This window comes from Strix aluco, chromosome 1 (assembly GCF_031877795.1).
Source record: "Strix aluco isolate bStrAlu1 chromosome 1, bStrAlu1.hap1, whole genome shotgun sequence".
Taxonomy (NCBI): domain Eukaryota; kingdom Metazoa; phylum Chordata; class Aves; order Strigiformes; family Strigidae; genus Strix; species Strix aluco.
In genome coordinates, this window is record NC_133931.1 from 131,270,401 (window position 1) to 131,292,510 (window position 22,110).

At 42.5% G+C, this 22,110-nt stretch overlaps 1 protein-coding gene across 9 annotated transcripts in view; it reads left to right on the plus strand.

The window, feature by feature from the left end:
- DYNC1I1 (dynein cytoplasmic 1 intermediate chain 1) overlaps positions 1 to 22,110 on the plus strand; it is a 200,426-nt gene that overhangs the window by 97,926 nt on the left and 80,390 nt on the right. For all 9 annotated transcript variants that reach the window (XM_074836069.1, XM_074836109.1, XM_074836099.1 and 6 more), the window contains 3 exons: positions 7,896 to 7,985; positions 16,862 to 17,024; positions 18,185 to 18,284. In XM_074836069.1, coding sequence (XP_074692170.1) covers positions 7,896 to 7,985; positions 16,862 to 17,024; positions 18,185 to 18,284 — 353 coding nt within the window. The remainder of the gene's footprint in view (positions 1 to 7,895; positions 7,986 to 16,861; positions 17,025 to 18,184; positions 18,285 to 22,110) is intronic.

Below are 22,110 nucleotides of genomic sequence, written 5' to 3' on the forward strand. Positions count from 1 at the left end.
TAGCACTGCCAAGTCCATCACTAAACCATGTCCCTAAGTACCACATCTACATGGCTTTTAAATAACAAGGAGACCTAAGAATCCCCCAACCAGGAGTAATTGAATGTGGTAATTGTTAAGGAGAGCTTTAAAAAGAAATGTTGAGTAAAAATTACTTACGGGGTGCTTGTTTTAAGAGGGAAGTGTAGTAAATTTCAGGACAGATTTTTAAGTGGCAATAGCACAGGCACAGCCTGTGCTGTAGGCAAAATAAATTTTCTGAACTAAATGACTCCTCTCAGTCAGCCAGGCTACAGTGTTTGTTTTTGGGGTGAAATATGTATTTCCTTCACTGCGCTGGTACAAGGATAGCTGGAGCCTGAGAGGAGGACTCTAGGGATCTGGTCATAATGCCTGGCAATACCACCTGCTCCTTACGGGATGAGGGGGGAAGCTTTGCAGAGACTTGCACTGCAGAACATGTGAGTAGTACTTCATTTTGCAAGAAACAAGAAAACTTAGGGTTTTTCCTCTTAGTCCTGAACTTCTAAATCTGGTGTATTATTACTAGTCTACTGGCTGTGGAAGATGTTAGGCTAAGTATGTCAATTCCAGGCAAAAGTGCCCTGCAATCTTCTGCATTAAAGTGCTATGTGTGTCAAACATTGTATTATTTTATGATTAAATTTTAAAACAATATTTTCTTGAAAAAGATTCACAGTCAGTATACTTGAGTCTGGTAAAAGTAATATAACTCATCTAGCCTGTATTTTATCAATATATGAAGCCTCTCTTTTACAAAAGAGCACCACAACACTTCAAGATAACAAAAAATCAAGGGAGTCTGAAGATGCTAGGCAGTCTGTTCTTGTAGTGCTGTGATTTTTTCTTGCTCTTCCAGAACTGCAGTCAAAGAATATACAGACAGAACATTTTCTTCAGATTATTAAAAATCATATAGGTGGAAAGGGAAGGAAGAATGTCACGTGCTTCTGTTCAAGTCTTTTAGACGCTGTGGCCATATGATAGTTCCAGATATTCGTTCATCTAATTTTACCCTTTCTTTTCCTAATGTTCTTTTTTTATCTGACGACCGTTAGAAAGCAGAACTTCTCTGTACTAGTTCATAAGGACAAGATGATAGGTTGGGAATATGCCCTATTAGGGATGGGAAACTCTAGAAGGATGACCTGAAACTTTTTAATGTTCCTGCAATGCAGATTTAAGTATCTTTCTGGGTAGGGGGCAGAGATACCTTGCATGCATATGATTCTTGCATGCCAATATGCTTGCAAGAAAGGCTCACATGAAATTCTCATCTGAAATTTGTTGCCTGTCGCACGGAGCTTAGGCCAAGATGTGTTCACCTCTTGAATTTTTTCAGTATTCAGCGCTGAGTAGTCTTCCCTGCTTTGGCTAACTGAAACACATTTTAGGAGGCAGCTGCCTATTGCCAAGAAGAGCCCTCATGCAAGAATATTTCCATCTGGGATGACTAACATGTGCCCAATGTACGTCCAGTCTCACATCCCACTCTGCAAACAAAATCCACTGATGAATTAATTCTCTTCTTGCTTCAAAGGGCAGTCAAAAGATGAAAGTGAAAAACTGGACATATTTCCAAAAATTACATTATATGAAAAATAGGTCATTCAGCCAGTTTGCAAATCATAGATTTTCAAAAATGTGAAATGTCAAGCAGTCCTATTTGAAAAACTATGTGTTCCCTTGTTTGTTGCATATTTTGCTAGTGATGGAAAGAACATATTCATAAAGGAAAGACAGCGTTTTAACTCCTTCTCAGGATAATGCCAACGATATTCAACTTGTTTGATCCAGGCTTATGTCAATATAAACATGATGCATTTGTCCTTGCTCAGTTTGTAATTTCATAACAAACAGCAAAATTCATTTGAACAGTTGTAAATATAAAAGTGGTACAACAGTTTCTGGTATTTCATAGTTGCAAATATCAAGTCTGCTTCTTGTGAAGACACTTGATTTTATTGAATGTCATATGCACAGCTGATCCTTCTCATGCACTGAAGGAATGTTGATGCTGATATAAAACCCCATATAACAACCCACTGGCTTCTCATATATCAGTGACTCAGGCAATAAAATATATAATTGTGATGCTAATTAAATTGCTATTTTAACGATATGAGTTTAGTAAAGGGATTGTTTGTACCTACCCAGAATTAAAAACAGAGCTGTCAGTCTAATTCAGTATAGCTGTCAATACTAAAAACAATACACAGAAGCTGCAACTTCTTAGCTAATCTCAGAGGTACAGGTCTGAAGAGGTGTAAATCCTCCACCCAAGAAGAATGCACAACATGCTGCCTGCTGTTCAACTGGCAGTACATATACTAGCAGAGCAGAGGCCTATAATTACATAAATTCTCAAAAAAATAGCTATTTAGTAAACTATTGGAGCACTACTGGTGCCAGCTGCCTAAAACTGGCAATCCAAAACTCAGACAACTAACAAAGAAAATGTTGACCCTAGCAAAACAGTATTCATCTCAAGAATGAAAACCCTAAGCCAGTGTCATGTGCAGTCCTTTCAGATGTAATTATTGTAGTCTAGTTTGTCCTGAATATGCCTGGTATGGTTTTATACGGTGTAAAAATAAATACAGTGATTTAAAACCCTGGAAAGTCCAAGTAAGTAATAAATAGTCCAGCTCTGTAGAAATGCAGGGTCTGTGTTTGTGAGATCATCTGTGCTCCCTCTGAACATCTGATCCAATTCAGCACATCTGGGGATTTCTTCTGCAGGTGCCAGGGAGTTAGCCACATGTTTACAGGGCTTCCCCCTCCATTTATTGCGATTGCAAAGTGGTGATCCATCCTTGTGGAGGCCAAGGCAAAGGCCAGGCATAGAGCAGGCTCATTGGAGCTAGTAGTTGGGCAGCATTTGAAAATTAGTAGTTTACACACAGATTAAACAAAACCAGGTTTGTAGGGAGAGATCATACTTTTTTATTAGAGTAACTTCTCTAGTTGGAAAAACAGGCAAGCTTTTAGACAGACAAGACCGCTTCTGATCTGGAAAAGAAGCAGGAGTGTTCAAAGCTAAGTACAAGCTGAGAACAATTGCTCTGCTTTGACTTCATCATGTTAAACAAAGCACTGTTAGGACTGATTGGCCACCTCCTAGAGCCTGGAGAGTCATCAAGCTCTGAATTAAGAAGAAAAGGTATTTGGTCCAGCTATCTCAGTCTATATTAATCCCACATATGGTTCCACCAGCTTCAGCAGACAAACATCTTTAACCTAAGCATTTAATGATCATTTCCATTGAGGAATTGTTTATTTACATTAAAAGGCAGGGTGGCCTTAGTAGGCAGGACTCTAGGCTGAAACTCTGAGGCCAACGCTCTATTCTTCACTCAGCTGCTGGTCTGCTGAGTGATCTGCAGTGAGTGGGTCTATCTGTCAGCTTTTGCAGGGTGAACGGGCATATTAAAACTGGCCTCCTTGCGAAGTCCTTTGAGATCTACAAAGAAGTGTTATACAGCAGCTATACACTTCTTCATTACTAGCTCTTTTTCATGTGGTTCCTTTAATAGACATTTGGGTTCTGATTTAGATCTTCTGAACAGGGTGTAACACCACTGGTGCCAGTAGCAACTCTGTGTTTGCCAAATGTGACTAGAAGACTCCTACTGCTGTGATGTAAACAGTTAAAAAGTTATTTCTCTAAACTTCCCAGTGTCAGATATGCTTTTAAATAGAGAAAGGCTATTTGTGTTTGGGAACGACAGAAGTGTCTTCATGTCCCTGGACAATTAGTGCAATGGCACATCCAATACGAGTAGGCACATGTGGAAACAAATAACGATGTAGATGCTCACAGATTCTCCAATAAATGTACAATAAATGTTATCTTTTTCACATTTAAGTAAAACACAGGAAAATGAATGCTGAATCATTTCCCATTATTCTGTAATGGCCGAAGCATTTCCCATTATTCTGTAATGTATGTGTATGTGCACAGTCAAATGTACAAATGCATAACCATACTTAGGCACAACAGCAAATGTATATACTATGAACATATGTAAGTATGCATACATTGGCATTAAATAGCACGCAATATAAGAAAAAAAAAAAAGGCAAATAAACATTCAGGTTGCAAAGCCAAGCAACATTGGATATTCCAGAGTGCAGGTTTCCTGGGCATCCTTAATTAGCCCTTTTGAATATGTATGATGATACAGTTTTAATTACATGATAACCTAGGGTTTTTTTCCTTGACAGATTCTTGTTTCAGCCAGGCAATGGGGAGGCAGTTTTTTAACCCTTCTGGTGTTTATCTTCTTCCATTCAGTGCTCTGGCTTCAGATCTCATGTTAATGCACATGATCCAAGTGTTACACAGAACGCAGAAAACATTAATCCCCTTCCAAGCTTTTGTTTCTCTGTTGCTCCCATGAGAGCATCCTAATGTGCCCTAAATGCTGATGAACGTATCTGCAACACATCTGTGCATGGTGAGAATACTATTATCTGCACAATATTATTGCCGTCATGCAAAAGCACTGAAGCACAGTGGGAAAAAGGACAAAAACGTCAGAATGACAACTTTCAGCGAAAACTGAAAAAGAGATGTGGGAGCTTTTGCACATGTAGCATTTCCCTAGCACTTTCTCCACTCAAAGCACAGGGCCAGTTGACTTCAGCTCTCAGCACTTCTGCATTTCAGGCCCCAGGTGTCTCTTGTTGAGCACCCAGAAAATGAGGCCAAGCACTCAAGAGGGAGGAAATTCCAGAATGATGTCATCATGCCTACACGTGGGGAGGGGGAGGGAGCTAATCGTGCCCAGGCAATCCAAATTCTGGCATTTGCTAGCATTTTAGCATTTGGCTCATAACCCTATCATTCTTTTAGCTGACTTTCTCTCTGTGTGTGTATACATTTCTCTGTAAATAAATAAGGACATCTGAACTGTGTCTAATCTGCTAAAAACTCTTGCACTGCCTTCTCAGTAAAACTAATTTATTGGTGTGTGTGCCCTTGGAAAAAGGCATGGCATGTGTTGTAATAACTTTACTTATTTTTCCTGCTGCAATTAAGTCTAGAGGAATCTCTGGAAACTTGGTTTTGATTGTTCACAGAAAAGGAAGGAAGGGAAGCAAAGAAGATCTACCTTAATAGATGCCAAAGTATCAGTACATCCCCCTGCTCCAGCTGTGTGTCAGCCATTCATTCCTACTCTGCTTTAGAAGCAGGAATGGGCTATAGGCAGGCAAGCAATTTGAAACCCAAAATCAGGGGATCAAGAACTTCTAGGGGACAGGGATAAATTTGCTTCACTTCAGTCTCAAGTTGTACATTTGCTACACCATCCCTATCCATTACCAAATTACAAGTAGGCATGAAAAAAGCATAGCACACTGCCTTAAAAATATTGGTTTATATTTTGTTTGCTGCCTGCAAATTTTCTGAAACCCTTGCCCTTCTGAAACTTCCCTGCACAAGCTGACAGGTTGGAAACAGGTTAAAAATGGAAGCTGAAATCCATATGTAAACAGCTGGCTCCAAGAGCTAGTGCTCTAGGGAATGAAAACTTGTAATGCAAGACTCACAAAACTCTTGTGGGAGTTGGCTTCGTTAGGTATCTACCATAAGCGTGTCTGCGTGCATATATCTGTACACCATTGTGATCCTATCTGTGTGTGCGTATGTACCTGAGGTTAGCAGAGTATTCACTCCCTGCTGCACTGGTCACTCTTCACCCTTCTCACACTTCTCATCTGTTCTTTGAAACTGGGAGTGCCTCTCTCATGCATCCCCATCTCCACTAGCACCACAGACCGATGGCAGAAGGACCTTTTTTACCTCTCCTATGTGTGTACAGCAGGAGAGCTTTTCTCACTGATTCTCTGCTGACTTCATTGGATGTTACCTGTTTTTTAGCCAGTGGACAGAGGAATGTGTTTACCCTGCTGAACTGAAACACCCTGGCTTGCACTCTAAAAGAGGCTTCTCTCTAGCCCTTCTATATAGGGTACCTAGGGAAACGTAATTGTCAAGAGGCATCAAAGAGAGGCATAATGAATACCCTACCTTTTCCCCATTCCGAGTTTCATGATCTGAAAAATCCCTAATAAAGAGGTAGCGTTTGTTAGTAATGCTTTTAATTCTGGAGATGCTTCTCTATCCATGCTGGATTCCTCCTCCCTTCCCAGCCTGGGGAGCACGTGGTTATCCCTCCTCTCTGACAGCTGAAGAGCCAAGCTTTCCCTTTCTCCTCACTGTAGTCACTAGCAGTAGGGAGAGCGATGGCAGATCTTACGCCAAGATTTCCTCATCTTCCCAAGAGAGAAAAACTTATCTATCCATGCTGAGCCATGACTAAGCCATGCTCTCCAGACAAAATGTCAGCTAACAGCATGCACTCCGTGGGCTTCTGGGGGAAGAAGTCCTAGGGTAGGCAATATGGTGGGAATAGTATGGTGCCTATTATATTATTGAAGACAAAATACAGCTGTGTGTTACTGTTGGCTAAATGCAACCTGTCAGCACCAACATATCCCCAAGAAGCCAGGACTGATTACAGCCAGCCTTTGCAGGAGAAGGTGCCGGTAGCCGAGCAGTTGGAGAAGCATGACATGTTGCCCCCTGCCTGCTTCCAGGCCATGTTAGTGTGGCAGTGTTAGAGTGGGGAGTGTGCCTGGAGAAGTGCCATGTCGTGAGGAACCATGTGGTAACATGGATATTGCTTAGAAAGCCCTGAAGGAACTGCAGTGGTTTTGCTGACGGCTGAGTGCCCCAGGGCTAGGACAACACATGTTCTCTCATGTGATGGACCGACCCGAGGCACCGGCGGTGCTTGCTATGCCTTGAAGGTACGTCAAGCTCCAGAATCACTCCAAAATATTTCCTCCATAGCCCACAGATCTGCTCATCCTAATTGTTAGTTACTGTAACTCACTCTTTTAGGACCAGCTCTATTTTCAGTCTTTGTAGTTCACTGAATATAGAAGGCTGAGCATCCCTACCCTCTCAGAAGTGTGAGTGGGTTGAGTGCCAGCCCTGGGCACTGGAGAATGAATCATGTTGCTGTAGCTGGGAACAAGTAATGAGGGTTAGGTAGGCTTTGAGCCATTTTGGTACATCACTGTCTTTCCACCTCTATTTGTATTATGTTTTGGTCTGGACAATCAGAACCCTTGTAACTTCAGACAGACATCAAGGAATGAATAGTTTGCCCTCCTGAATAAAATGAGAACATGTGAGTGTGGGGAGAGAGGGGAAGGGAAAGAGGCATTTGCATAGGTCAGGAAAGGTCATTAAAACATCTGGCAGTAGTAACTGACATGTGTCAAATTTTAGTGTTCATTAAATTCGTATTAATGCAAGAATGGTTCTTAAACTCCAAATGCCACTTTTGGTTGCTGTGTTTCCCCAGTTGATGGTGATGACTTCTCAGAACTGTACCATGCTTGTTTGCTTGCTAGTGGCATCTGACCTGAGGTCAGATTTCTATTTAACCCCTTCCTGTAGGTCAAAAGACAAATTAATCTGGTGAGAATTGAATTGGAAATGAGGTATCTGGATAGCAGGTGTCCTAACCGTGGAATAGCTGCCAGGCTGAAACATACTTGCATCTGTTCTTATGCCATCCAAGAAGTCATCTCCAAGGTCAGGGAGATACTCAGCCAACATCTGAGATGGGAAGTTGCTGCAGGGAGCTGAAGTGGCAGGTGCCCTGTGTTTAGCAAATTATCTTGCAGTCTGGGGGGAAATGTCTGAGAGTTTTGCTCTGAGTATAAATGTAGATGTTTCTATTTATTGTGCACTTTGCTTTACCTGTGTTTACTGCCAGTTTATAGTCATAAGATACACAATTTCCATCCCCCTTAAAGAGGAGAATCACATTTTTTTCTTCCTTTCTTTTTAGAGGATGAAGATGATGAAGAGATGGTGGAACCAAAAGCACAGGATGACTTGGAGACAGAAAATCAAGACCAGAAGCAGGAAGTGAAAGAAGGTACTTTAAAAAATGAAAAGGATTTTGTTACAGCTTTAAAGGACTGAGTCCTGCAAGTAGTTATTCTCATAGGTAGTTCCCATTATTGAGAACACTGCGAAATCAAGACAGTCACCAGTTTTATTGATACAAAACCATATGAGTGGAATAAAAGCAGAAAATTGTATCCCAGCAACTCAGTTGGTAGGTCTGAGAAGCTTGTGAAAGGCACAAGACTTCAGCTGTTTAGAAGAAGCTACATGTCCTCATAATTTGGGAGCAAAGTAGAGATTCTTGGATTCCAGGACTGGTGCTTACTTGTCCTCTGGCTCAAATAGCCTGCTTACATGAAAGATTTAAAATGTGAATGCCAGGCATTCCAGCAGCTCCATAAAGTTGGTTGGACTCCATAGGTGCTTAGAGCCCATAACTGTCTGCTTGCTTGAGAGGGGCAAAGTTAAACCTAGTGGTGGTCAGGAATCTTCCAGCAGAAAACCATTTCAATGAAAAATGTTGACTGTCAAAATCAAAACTTTTAGTGGGAGCTGCCCCAAAGGAACTTAAGGTCAAAACCGAAGCCAGACAGGTCCAGCCCTTCTGTCCATTCCTCTAGATTGAGACACTCTCCAGGGTTACAAGAGACAAAAATTCAGGCTACTACTTCTTTCTGGTGCAGACAAGAGACACTTCCCAAAGTTATGAAGTTGTGCATGTCAGCACTGGACACGGTAGATATGCTGGGTGTCTCTCATTTGCTTCTCTTGGACCCATTCTATCTTTCATAATTAGAGGAGGGATGTAAAATTTGGTCTTCCTCATCTGGGAATTTACTAAAGTATTGGCTATTCTGGTGTGTTGGTTTGAACAGTCAATGCTCACCCCTGTGTGGAGCAGGAGAAAAGAGTCGAAATACCAGCAACTCCATTGTGAGACGAAATGAGTTTCTTCTCCAGCTTTTCTTAGTGCTGTATTGCCAGGACTGCTCACAAAGCTGTTTACCCTCTTGAAAAGTAACTTACTTCCTCAGGTAGGGCCTACGTCACTTCTTGCTATGGTGGTTGTTATCAGGATGATTCTGTGACCTTGGCTTTGTTTTTCACAAGATAATCTCATTAGGGGAAAAATTCAGAGTCATTTACAGAGAAGCCCATGAAATTGTTAACTGTGAATACAGCAGTGGATGCTCCTTTCTCATCCAGGGGAACCTGGCATGATTTACATCGGTGTCCGGAGAACCTAAGTCTGGTGTATAGTGCCCACATTAGCTATCCTCACACACTGAAGTGAGTTGCAGTACCAGCCATGATGTTTTGATTACAAATTGATCTTTCTTCCCTCTTAAGAGCATCATAGAAATCACCCATGCCATAAATCCTGCAGTGTCCATTGCTCATTAGGTCCTTGTAGAAATACAGAGTGGGGAACTCACTCCTCCTGCTCCTCATCCTTCTGCTTCTCCCACTGCCCTGGGCAGAGGGGAGCAGCAGTGACAGCGGGCACAGGAGTCACACAAGAGTCTGCAAAGGCAGAAATGAAGACATAAGCAAGAAACATGGTAACATAGAAAAACTTACTTTTTCCTGAAAATAACCCTTCCTTCCAAAACTGTGGGGTCAGCTCTAGCAGTCACTGGACCTAACACAGTATCTCTTTTACTGATGATGACAGGAAGCCATAAAAAAAGATATCACTGCACCCAGTGCATAAGCACTGTCGTGAGTTGCTGAATGTCCCTCTAGTATCCAGATTACAGCTGATCCCACCCCCATTTATTTCCACATAAAAGTAATACTTCTGCTTATACCTGGGGAAAAAGCACAAACTCCTGCATGAAGAGAAGAAGAAAAAATCTAAGTATGTTCCTGATCTCATTTATTTCACTTTTTCTTGGGCTTTCAAGTTAGACTTTTATGTACTTTGCTGACAAAGTGACACTGCCAACATCTTTTATTTCTTTGTTGTGTTTTAGTCTTGGGGCAGTGCTCCCCTTCCCTGCCTAGCAGACCCCCCTCGGAACGGTAGATCAACTGGGCTAGTTTAGCAATAGTCTTAGACACACAAACTGCAGGCTGTACAAGCAAGGCACAGCTTGTTTTAGCAGAACCAGCTTTGTGAGGTGCTAACACTTGACTGGGTTCAAGGAAGAAGAAAACATGCTCATTGCCTGATAGAAAGTGAACTTGACCTGCAGTACATGTTGTGACAGATAAAATAATGGTATGCTGATGACTGGCATTAAATGCTGTGAATCAAATGAAGCAGTAGTCCCCAAATTGACAGGGAACGGAGTCCCATTTTTTAGCATTTGGTGTCTGTTGGCTTTAGCCCTTTCGCCAACAAAATCCTGTTTTCCTCTCTGTTGTAATCACCCTTCTCATGTTCTGAGCAATGTTCAGTTTGAAGCCATAGTTTGTGTTTCATGGAAGTGATTAAAACCATGTTACAAGTCAAACAGGAGTTTAGAAGAACATTTCCTGTCGGTGCTGCACTCTGTGTGCCTACTCAGAATTAATAGCTTTTCTGCAAATTAGCACATAATGGGTTAAAAGCATGTTTATGTTGGCATTAAGTACTCTGGCTTCTTTTTCTCTGCAAGGCAAGACAATATTTTGCAAACTTTTTAAAGAATCTCTAATAGATATTATAGTGGCGCCATTCACACTGCTATATAGTAGTTAAGGCTGTGTCAGCACTTCCATTATGAATCCTGTTTTTCAGGGATTTATAACCCAGCCGTAAAAATTTGCTCTGGGCTGAAATTTGGTTTCAGCTCAGGGAGCACATTTTTTAACAGATTAAAAAAAATCAGCGTGGCCTTTTTTGAGTTATAGGAGTGTAAGAAAAAAAAAACATGGGAGAGAGAAGTGCAGGGAGAGAAAGGCAGACAATTTTTTCATGAGCATAACTCAGAAATAGGTCAGGATGAAAAATAAAGCTTGGTTCCAGTCTGTTCAGTCTCCCTCTCCCCAAGCCAACAGGACAGGAGTGTTTTATTTTTATAATGGTATTTTAAGAGGAAGTGTGATTTTTTTTTTTCTCTGTGGTTTATAGGTAGTCCAATTTAATTCTACAGACATTTATTGCATGCTTAATTTCCTCGTCTTCCCCCTGCACACCCCAAGTTGGTCTGTGGGGTTTGGTGGGATTATTCAGCAGACACGGCTGTTTGCAGGGTCTGACCTTAGTTCTGGACCTGTCTCAGCATCCACCATAAGGTACACAATGCACCTGCAACAGGGCAGCCTGCCTGGCGCAACATCTCCTGTGGCACTTCAGTGCTGTGGAGGTGCTAAGGGCAGAGGAGCAACTCGAGCCCCCCAGAGTGTTTCTGGAGTGGGAGGTGAAGACCTGGCTTGTTGACTGTTTGAAGCATATGAAGCCGTGTTTCTTCCACGGGGCTGCCTGTTGTCATCCATGTCTCAGGTGCATGGTTCCCCACCATCCTTGGAAGAGCTGAGTGTGGGATATAAGCTGGTGAACTGGGTTGGGCTCTGCCTGTTCCCAGCCTCTCCTGACCATGTAAACAAGAGACTGGTCCCAAACTGTGGCATCAAGTGGGTTGGGGCTTTCCACCACCAGAGAGCTCTGGAGCTCTGCCTAAGGTGCCTCTTTGTGTCAGTCAAAACCACATGAACAGTGGGACGGGCTCGGTCTTGAAAAAGGGCCTCAACCTGCATTTATCTGAAGCTGTGGATATATCCACAGAAACTTGCATGAAAGGCTGTGATGGGGGAGGCTGGGATCTGCAGCTTCAAAGTACTGCTGTGCCCCCCTCTCACCCTGGCCCTGTGCATGGGGCTCGGGTGTCCATGTAGCAGGCTGCAGAGGGGGAGATGGTTTAGCTCTCACCAGCTCAAGCATCAGTATCGGAGAAGCAGGACAAGGTTGCCAGTTTTGCCCCTGTGATCTCTCTTGAGGTTTGTAATAACCTCGGTTTCACTGCCACCAACACCACAGCGAGCTCGGGTGTGCTGACCCATCCTGATGACATGCTCAGGGACATGGCTCAGCACAGCCCCTGGAGAAGCACAGTCAGTGGGAACAGCCCTGCCTGGCACAGCTTCAGATTTAAAGCTCTGGGCCCTGCTACTCCAGAACTGAAAAATCTCTAAAAATCTCCCTTTAAATGTTCAGCAATTGTGCCACACTGGGACTTGCATTTTACACCCAACAGAACCAGGACACAGCACATGCCAAACCAGGATATGGCACATACCAAACCAGGATACAGCACATATCAAGCCAGACGTGAAAGTGAGAAGCACAAGAAAAACAAGAGCACCAGGAGCTATCAATAGACAAGGATTAAAAGCTGCTGAGAGCCCCTTAGCACCTTGCAGTTCTCACGCTGTACATTTCTACCATCCTCGGTCGTCAACACATCTACAGTTTACATGGGTTTAAATACATGCTGAAAGAAATAACACAGCTCTTAAAAGGGTTTTACTAATCTCCTTCTGTCTCTCGTTATATCTCTGGGCTCATAACAAGGCTGCTTCCTGCTTTACTGTTTTTATTAGTTTGCCCTTTCTTTCATTCACTTACTCTTTCTGTGCTTTTTTTTCTTTTTTGCCTTTAATGGACTTCATTTCTTTTGTCAGGTTTTTACAATTGCTGAGGTTCCAGGAGAATATTTTTTATATTCTATTATACTTATTTAAATGTGGGTCTTTTTCTGTTTTGTTGTTTTGGGTTTCTTTTTAAAATATCTTTTGGCCTCCCTTGGGAGAAGACTCAAATCCTGGTATTTAAATATTTGTGAATTTGATCCTGCACTGTTATCACAACTATTTATATTTACTACAAACCCACTTCTGCCAGATAAGGACAAGTCTGTGGCATTTTTTATCTTAGTTCCTAAAGACCCAAGAAAGTATTTTAATACGAAATTTTTTTTCTGTTTTGTCCGAAGAAATTTGTGGACAATGGACCCGATGTGAAATACAGTATTTCTGAGGATCATGTTAAATCACGTGAAATAATAAAATGCTCTTATTTTTCAGAAATAAGTCTTGAACAAATCTGTTGTTTTCATGTCACATTCAATTTTTGTTATATATTCTAGACCTTTTTGCTCATGCCGAAGTGTACAATGTCTTTCATTACGGATATATCTCACATTTTCTTCCCCTGCGGTGTCCTCCATGCATATCTAACTGCACAGTGTTTTAATTTTAAATGTAAATTCCATTTTATTTGGTACAGTATTATATGTTAACATGAGTACAGGGCTTCTTTGATACATGTTGTTGTCCTCATAGCCTCAGAGCCACCCAGACAGCACTCTGCTTGTGGGTACATGATCCCATCGATGTTTCAGTGGGTCTGTGGACAAACAGGGTGCCCAGTGGCCCTGTTAAGCAGAACATGGTGGCCGCACTATGGGTCCTCTTGCCATGAGCTGTACGGGGCCAGGGGTGGGTTCAGCTCCTACAGGCGGGAAACAGAGCACAGCCACAACAGTTCGTTACGAAACCACGGTATAGAAACAAGAGCAAAGTATAGGTCTTCCTTTGCAAGAGCTTTCATTGCACTCCAGGCAATAGGCACGTAACTTTTAGCACTGGTAAGCTAAGCATCACACTAGGCTTTGTCAGACACAGAAGGTTAGATGTGGTTTGTTTGGTTTTTATGCCAGAGCAGATACTTGAAGGCAAATGCTGTATTCTTACAGGGAATTTCTGAAGATATTGTCACATCACATAGGCCTCCGTGACAAAACAAAACAAAAAAATACTTTGATCAGCTACTTATGTTTTTCAGAGTTTTCCTTGAAGAGAGCCTGTGTCTCTTGAAAGCTGAGATCAAAGTAACTGTAAGCTCCCAGATAGGAGGAAAAAATTGCAGAAAATTACACAGATTCTTTTTATTTTATTCGAGGTAATGGACAGACAGGGACAAGGAATAAGGGGAAAATGGAAGTGGCTCTGAAAGATAAATGGTTAGAAACTCTTCGTATTTGAAAGAACAAGTCTGTCTGTTTTGGGTTTTTTGCTTATACTTCATGTATTTTCAGTAGTTGCAGCAATGTTTTACACTGGAAAAAGTAATGATGTTAACATTCTTGTAAGAAGAGATTGCCTCAAATAAAACTTCAGAGGCAGCCGAATGAAAGAAGAAAATAAGGTTAAAATATGAAGCTTAATATCGCCAGGGGGCATCTGGTGTGTCAGTCAGATGAATGAGGTAAGCTGATTTATGCCCTACAAACTTTAGCCAAGGTGTTTCTGATGCCGAAGAGGGTTTAATAGACTGCTGGCCTCCCACAGATCATTGCTAACTGCAAGGGAGATTTTGCTGAGGTAGAACTGCAATCATGTGTGTCTCCATTGCTTGTGAACACCCCACAGCTCTAAAGGTGTTTATTTTTTGCCCTTTCCCTTTCTATTGATTTTTGGTTGTATTTTCTTTGCCAGTTGTAGTTGGCAAATGACTGAGTAATAAATTTATATTTCCAAGCTGTAGAGAGGATTTGATTTAGCAAATAATTTTTACCATTTGGAGCAGTTTACAATGAGTTTTCCAGTTGCCTTTGCAGTTATTTTCTCCCCTTTTATGCCATTTTGCTGCATTGTCATGCTTGTTGTCTTTGATTCTCGGAAAGCGATGCTTTAGTGGTGACAGTGGGATATTGCCTCATTACAGGCTTCCTTGCCAGATGAGTTCCCTTAGTGCCAATTACTATTCAGCAGTGGATGCTGCAGTAGGTCAACCTGTACTTTTTGCTAGTCATTCTTTTTTTTTCACATGCGTTGCTTCTGTCTAAAGCACTTAGAGGCAAATTGTGGTCCTGCCTTGGTAATTGTCGCTCTGCTACTCAGGGGGACCATGAGGGGGGAACGTAGATATTCTCTGGATGTGTGGAGCTCCACAGGGACCTCTAACCTGGTGGTAGGAGGCATAGGGCCAAGGCCATAGGAGATCATCAAAGGCTCAAGTTTCTAACTTCTCAGCTGCTTTGTCTCCTGAGGGCCAAATTGCTCCTCCATCTTTTGCATTTTTCCTGCCCTCTATATTTAGCCCAGGGGTAGTGCAGAGATTTTGTCTTTCGGAGCTAATGCTTTGACCAGTTGAGGCAAACCTAAACATGGTGGTAACAGCCTCTCCCAACCACAGAGAGTGCTCTGAAAGCAAGTACACTGAAAACTGAGGGAGCTGAGTACTGCACTAATGCTGACCATGTCACTACTTCTGCCTGCTGTTGCGCCTTTCAATCCATTGTTGCCTCTGGGGCTGGTGGTGGCATCGTTCTTGGGCACTGGAGCTCATGAATCTAGTGTGAACCATGGGAAAATCAGACCATGAGCAAGGGCTAATTCTCCCTGATAGCTGAAAGTAGCTGTGTGGCCTGACACAGCAACTGGAAAATAATTTCAAACTGCAACTTTAAACTGTCACTTGTTTAATTAAACATTAAGTTATGGATGACAGGGCTTGGAGCTAAAAGTTGATATATACTGCGTGTTCTCTGAGGCACCATGCTGGATTATCTTTCTTGGCTGCTGGTGTTTTAACCCAATATGGCCTAGAGAGACTGCAAGGTCATTTTCACAAGTAAACACCTCAAATCTGTAGTGTAAAGCCAAATGCAGGGAGACCTTTGATCAACAGTTAAACTCTAAGTACAAGTCTCTGTAATTTTGCAATAAATCTGTTTGTGATATGTTGTTTGTGTACCTAATTATAAATTTGGAACAAAATTCTCTGTTAGTGTAATTCCCATGATGTCAATAGAGCTTTTCATGCTGAGGGAATTTAAGCTAGTTGCAGGGTTGGTTTGGTGTAACTGTGAAGATTCTAATGTCATTTTTTGAAATACAATTCTGAAATATAACTAAAATGATGGCTTAAAAGCACATGTGTGCAAAGGCATAATTAATATACAACATTTCCACAATATCAATATGACCCTGCTAGTGTAATTGAAAACAGAATTTTGCACCATAGCAATAGCAACATCCCATTTCCTTTCCCTCTGATGCTCACGTTCGAGTTGGAATTTACCAACAGGTCATTAAACTGATAGATACGTAGCATTGGTGCATCCTGCAAAGATAGTATTTTTCAAATGAAGGGCCATACTGGAAATACTGGTTTGGAAGTAAAGGTTTAGCATCTCTGTGTATGTGTAAAGGAGCCACTTCATCTTGCAGGGGCCAGGCTATCCTGACCAGTGCCAGGAGATGTGAGCTACCGAAGCCCAGAGCCCGAGGCACTTCCTACCCCCTCCCAGGGCAGCTTTGGCCACAGCTCAGTGGCATTTGTTGCTCTGGCTCTTGGGATTCCTCTGGTAGGAATAAAACTGCCTTAAAGAAACTGTTGTTCGGTTGGTTGCTTTTGATTTTGATGCCTCAGAGAATATCTTTGGTTATTTACTTCATTGCTTTGCAAAAGCTCTACAGCAAAGATTGACTTTATCAGTGACACCGAGGAGAAAAGAAGTGAAGGGAGAGATTATGTGAGCCCTTTTAATACAAAGAACTGTAGTATAAGTTAAGAAGATTATTTTATCTTTGGCTCCTCTGACAGGTCCCCTGTTACATAAGTGTTCTGCTTTTTTGAGTTAGGTATTGCCTAAAATGTCAGTCAAAGCCATTTCCTGAAATAGGAACACTGAGTTTATTTAATTTGGGGGGTTTAAGTATTTTCCATTTCAGAATAATAAATATAAAATATATAGGATCTCTTCTATGTAAATGCTACATCCTGGGAATATACAGGAGTATGTTTAGATATACTAAAAAATTCTTAGTCATGATTTTCAGAGTAAAACTTTGATTTTTGTCCTGACATTGCTACAGCAAGCTTTCATGTCAAAAAAACCCCACTGAAGATGTTGATTCATTGGAAAAGGGGTGAAATGTCATACTCTTAACTACATCTTTTCATTTTCCAAGCTCCTCCTAGAGAACTGACAGAAGAAGAAAAACAGCAAGTTCTCCATTCAGAAGAATTCCTGATATTTTTTGACCGGACAATACGTGTAATTGAGCGAGCTTTGGCTGAAGATTCAGACATCTTCTTTGACTACAGTGGCAGAGATGTAGAAGAGAAAGATGGGTCAGTTCGGGGTTTTTTTGCTTTTGTAAAATAAGCTTTATAAAAAGAATTCCAATGCCAGGAAACCTTAATTTTAAAAGTATATTAAACATTTTTATAGTTAAGAAAAGGTTAAAGTCTCTTTGTGAAGGCCTGGGTCACTTTGTTAGCCAAAATTATTTTGTAAAATAGCTTCATGCCTTACTGCTCTGGGGTTTGAGGAGGGGGGTTGACATATTATTCAGGTGGTTTAATTTTTTGTTTCATTTTTGGGATGAAAGTTCAAAATCTGAAGAAATAATTGAAATAGATAAATGTGTGTATACACATGTATATGTATGTGCATGTGTACATTCCAGTAGCATACATCTGTGTGCTTATATCATGATATTTTTACAAATTCAAATTACTGTTGTTTATATTCTACTACTGCCTCAGGTCTGTAATGGATCCCACTGTGCTATGCATTGTGCAGGTGAAAATGATGGTCTCCCAAAGTGTTTGCAATCTAAACACATAAGACAAGAGGTGACAGGTTGTGTATTCAGCAACTGATAGGGGAGAAGAAGCAGCAAAACTCGTTAGGAGAGGAAGTTTTTAGGTTTCAACAACTGCGTATCCATTGAAGCCTCATGGCAAATCAGTAGCTGTGTCACACTGAAGTTACTTACTGGAGCTTACTCTAGAGCATCACCCCTGTGGACCTGCTAAATGCATCTGTGTGGCAGCCTTGGACCAGCGCCAAGCTTCCGCCCATCCTAACAGTGTCAGAAGGCATCTGCCATCTCCACCACTGGGAGGAGGTGCTGTACCTTTAAGATTTCAGGAGTCATAAATAAGAAAGATTTGGTTATAGCTTGGAGGTGAAGATTCAGAAAAGGGGGAGGTGAATGCCCAGGTTCGGTCCTGAGAGACAAAGGTTGCAGACGTGGCCCGGGGTGACCCAGAAGAGTCAGGAAGGCAGTGGGAAATTAAGAAATGTAGTTTTGCGAAACAGACGTAAAATTCTTTGGTGCAGATTCATTATCAGCAAAACAGTTGGTGAGATTAATTAAATCAAGGCGGCAGACTTCCCCAGGTTGGGCAGAGATTTGAGAAGTAGTCAGAAATTTTTGCATTGCTTTTCACAGCATTTGAACCCTGGTACTTCAAAGAGTGTCACTTTGTTTGAATTCACACAGAGATGTTCAAGCAGGAGCCAACCTTTCTTTTAACCGTCAATTTTATGATGAGCACTGGTCAAAACATCGTGTCGTCACCTGTATGGATTGGTCTCTTCAGGTAAGATGTGAAGCCAGGAGATATGTTTCCACATATATTTCCAACTTCTCCCTAAAAAATACCGCCAGTGTCATTTTGCCCTTTGTTCTGCAGAGAGTGATGTTATTTCTTAGCTAACAGCAGGGCCCTGGATGAGGGAATGCTTGATTCTCCATAAAGAAGAGTGGTGGGCAATAATGAAGTTGTCATTTTTTTGTATATGTTACTTGGTCTTCAAAGCCAGGATGTTGGTATTAAAACTAGAGGTTAGCAAACATAGTAAGATGAAGGAGTCTTTACTTCTCCTCCCCCCTCCACTCCTTCAGCACATGGAAATTTTTTCAGAAAAAAAGGTTTAAAATTAAACCAATTAAAAATAATTTACTAAATATCTAGCAATTTATTTAATAAAGTTGTACATAATAATATATAAAATAAAAAATAAGAATAGTGAGGAATAAAATTATTTTTTTGATAGAATAAAAAAATGTGAAAGTATCTGAACAACTTGAAAGGATTGAAAAGAGGTCTTTTGAAAAATGCTGGGTCCTCTCTTCAAGCGATGGAAGAGGAGGCTGCAGCTGGCCAGGGGGCATGCTAAAGCAGCATGCCTGGAAAGTATCCAGTTTCTGTGCACCGAGAAGCATTGTCATTGCAAAATAAAACTGACGATAGAGCTGCTTAAGCTTCCCAAAACCAATACAGCCACATCAGCAAAGCACAGAAACCAGGTTAATTAGTTACTCTGTTAGAGCTGGAATTAGTGCACACACACCTCACCACATGTCATGTCAAATTCATTGGGTCCCAGTTTTGCTCCAGCCCCCCTCATCCTCTCTGCTTTGTCCCTGTTAGCCTGTTCCTCAGTTCCAGCCTGAAGCAAGGCAGCTGGTTTCCCTGAGGAGGAAACCAAGGAGACTCTGCTGCAAGGTCCACAATATAACGAAACTACTCCAGGAGGATGTAGACTTGAAAAATGCAAATGCAAGCCAGTCTACCTAGTTGGCCCAAACCCCAGCCTCAGGTGTGCCCTGGTGTGTCCAGAGCCCTCATGCAGCCTGGTCCGGGTAGCAAAGATGCTATAGATGTAGCTCAGCCCAGTGCTAAGAACAAGCTTTGCTTAGCCTAATCTTAGAAGTAGCTGCTCTTTCTGCACCATGTTAGGTGTTGTGTGTGGAGGCAGCATGTGTTTAAGGCCAGGTATGTAAATGGTGCATGTGGGCTGGAGAGAGGCAGTGGATAAGCACCATAGTGACTCTCACATCTGTCCTTCTCTCCTTCCCCTTGAAATGGCAGCAGGGCTGCTTCCATCCCTCCTGGTGCTTCTCAGGTAAGGAGGCAGATGACTGCACGGAAGACATTGCAGGCAGCAGGGAGGAGGGGAGTTGGAGGATCTCACTGAGCATCACTGGTAGGCGGTGCAGGTCTGGCTGTCCAACTGGTTGTGGTGCACAACAGCCAGCTGCAGAGAGGCTTCTTGTAATATCCAGCTCATGACCTGTGTGTGAAATGAAGGATTTATCACTTTGCTTTCATACAGAATATCAGCTTAACAACAGGTATGCACTGGTGTGACGTGGGTGGCCTTTAAGCACATATGGATTTCCACAGAAATCAAATATAAGCCTGAGGAAACACTTATCTTAGGTTGTTCACTTGTTCAGGGGCTGGAAATTACATGGAATTCTTATCTGATATTTTCCTAACAGGCAGCTCTTACTGTATTCCCAGGGCAGCAAGAAAAAAAGCGCCTCAGAAGCACACTGCCAAATGTAATTGCTCAGCCCCTCGGGCTCAAAGGCATGTTCTGCTTCCCACCTCTTTGTTCCAGGGTGGCCCCTCCTGCCTTCCCCTCCGTTAACTCCTCACACTCAGCTCCCCGACACCCCAGCAGGGGCTCCTCCACCCAGCGACTTCTCCATGCTGGGAAGCTTCTGCACCAACCCCTACGCTAGCCTGGGAGAAGGGATTGCCTCCTCTCGCCTGCTTTGAGGTGTATCATGTGGCAGGAGCTGGAGCTGGACCGGGGTATTTCACCTAACCGCTAGCTCTGCTTCTCACCCACGCTCCAGGACATGTCAGTGTCCAGTATGCCAAAGGATAACTTGAATAATCATGGGAACTGCAGAACGCATTGCTCAATTTTCTGCGATAAAACTGTTGCTGCAAAACAGCCTAGAGACAAATAGAAGCTTAATCAAACAAAGGAGCTTGATGCATTGATTAAACAAGTTATTCTGTTCTCAGTCACATGTAAAATATGGTCCCAAACATGTGGGATCATTCATACCATTAAAGCTAATCCACCAACCCCTTGATTCTTTTGCAGAGCAAAGGGAAAACAGCTTAGATGCTTCATCAGGGATCTAAGGGAAAGGCCCAACAGACTGGGTGTAAACAGAGAGGGCGAGTGGGATCAACTTGCTCTGTCCATGAGGAGGTAACTTAGCTCATCTAAAGCCAAGAAAACCACAGTCTCAGGGATACTGCCATGTCTCTCTTGACTCTCAGGCAGCAGCCTTGAATGCTCTTTCCCACAGCACCATTTCCACGTGGGCAGTCACAGGACAGCTGGGCACCTGGTGAGGACTGAAACGCTGCAGATGCAAGTAGATTTGAGTGAAGCAGTGAGTGTGCCATGCCAGAGTAGATTTAGGGTGCTGCACTTAGCTCTGGTTTTTTGAGAGTCAAAAAGCCTCATAATGATGTTGCCCAGCTAGGTATGACCCCAGGCGTCTGTGTAAACTTGAAACTGTATTTCCAGCCAGTTGCATAAACTGTGATTGCAAAACCTACATACAGACCAGCAAGATTTGAGTCAGTGTTTGTTTATGGCCAGACGTGCTGCCAACCAGAATGTGCTCACTAAACTTTCCAGGAGCATGAACCAGCCCCAGAGTGCCTCTAAAACTGGTGCTTCAGACCTGGTCACACACCCTAGCTGGATGCAGTCATGCCGCTGGAAGGGCTTGTTGCTTCTGCCTGCCAGGGTATCTGCCCCTTCACGACTGCGGGCTCAGCTGCTTGCGCGAATGGTACCTAACCTGTTCAGCCAAAACGAGATGCCCTGGCAAGAGCCTGCTGTGCACACTGTTTGCTTGGACCTGGGCCAAGGTGGGATGAAAAGGTTCAAAGGAGAGGGTGAATTCGCTGTTCAGAAGTAGTTGTAATCTCTGTCACGGGAGAGAGAGAGAGAAGAGGGGGTGAGGTGCTTGAGAGCAGTGGAGGGCAGGCTGACGTAACTGTGTCCAGAGAAGTGGTGTCTCAGGTGTGGGATTAAACCACCCTCAGGTCTCCCTCAACTCTTGAGGAGAGAGAAGAGATGATTGGACTGCTGCATGCTCTGAAATCCCATGCAAGTGATTTGGGTGCTAAATTGCCCTTACTAACTGTGCCAGCAGCCAGGGTCTGCTGAGATGTAGGTACAACCCAGTCAGAGCCGCCTAAAAATGGGAAAGAGGCAGCTATGGTGGCCACGTGTCATTGCTGGTTCTCCCACACGTGAGTCCAGGCTCATTTGGAACAATGAGCTTGAATAGAAAAATCATCAGCTCCATGATGTATTATCCATGGAAGTGTACACAAAGTGGGAAGAAACAGCTGCTGATGGCAAAAGTTATAGCTGTGCACATTATTTCTTCCAAATGGATTCTGAGAGCAGAGAGGTTCAAACCCCAATAATAATGTTACGAAGGGTGGTGAGGTTTCTTTAATTTTTAAAATGCCTGGTTTGGACCAAATTCACAGCTCCCAATAGCACTATTGGCAGTTTCTTTGTCCCACTTTCTTTACATCTACTAGCTGCACTGTTCCCCTATGAATAGTTTGACAGGAATTTACCTGGGAA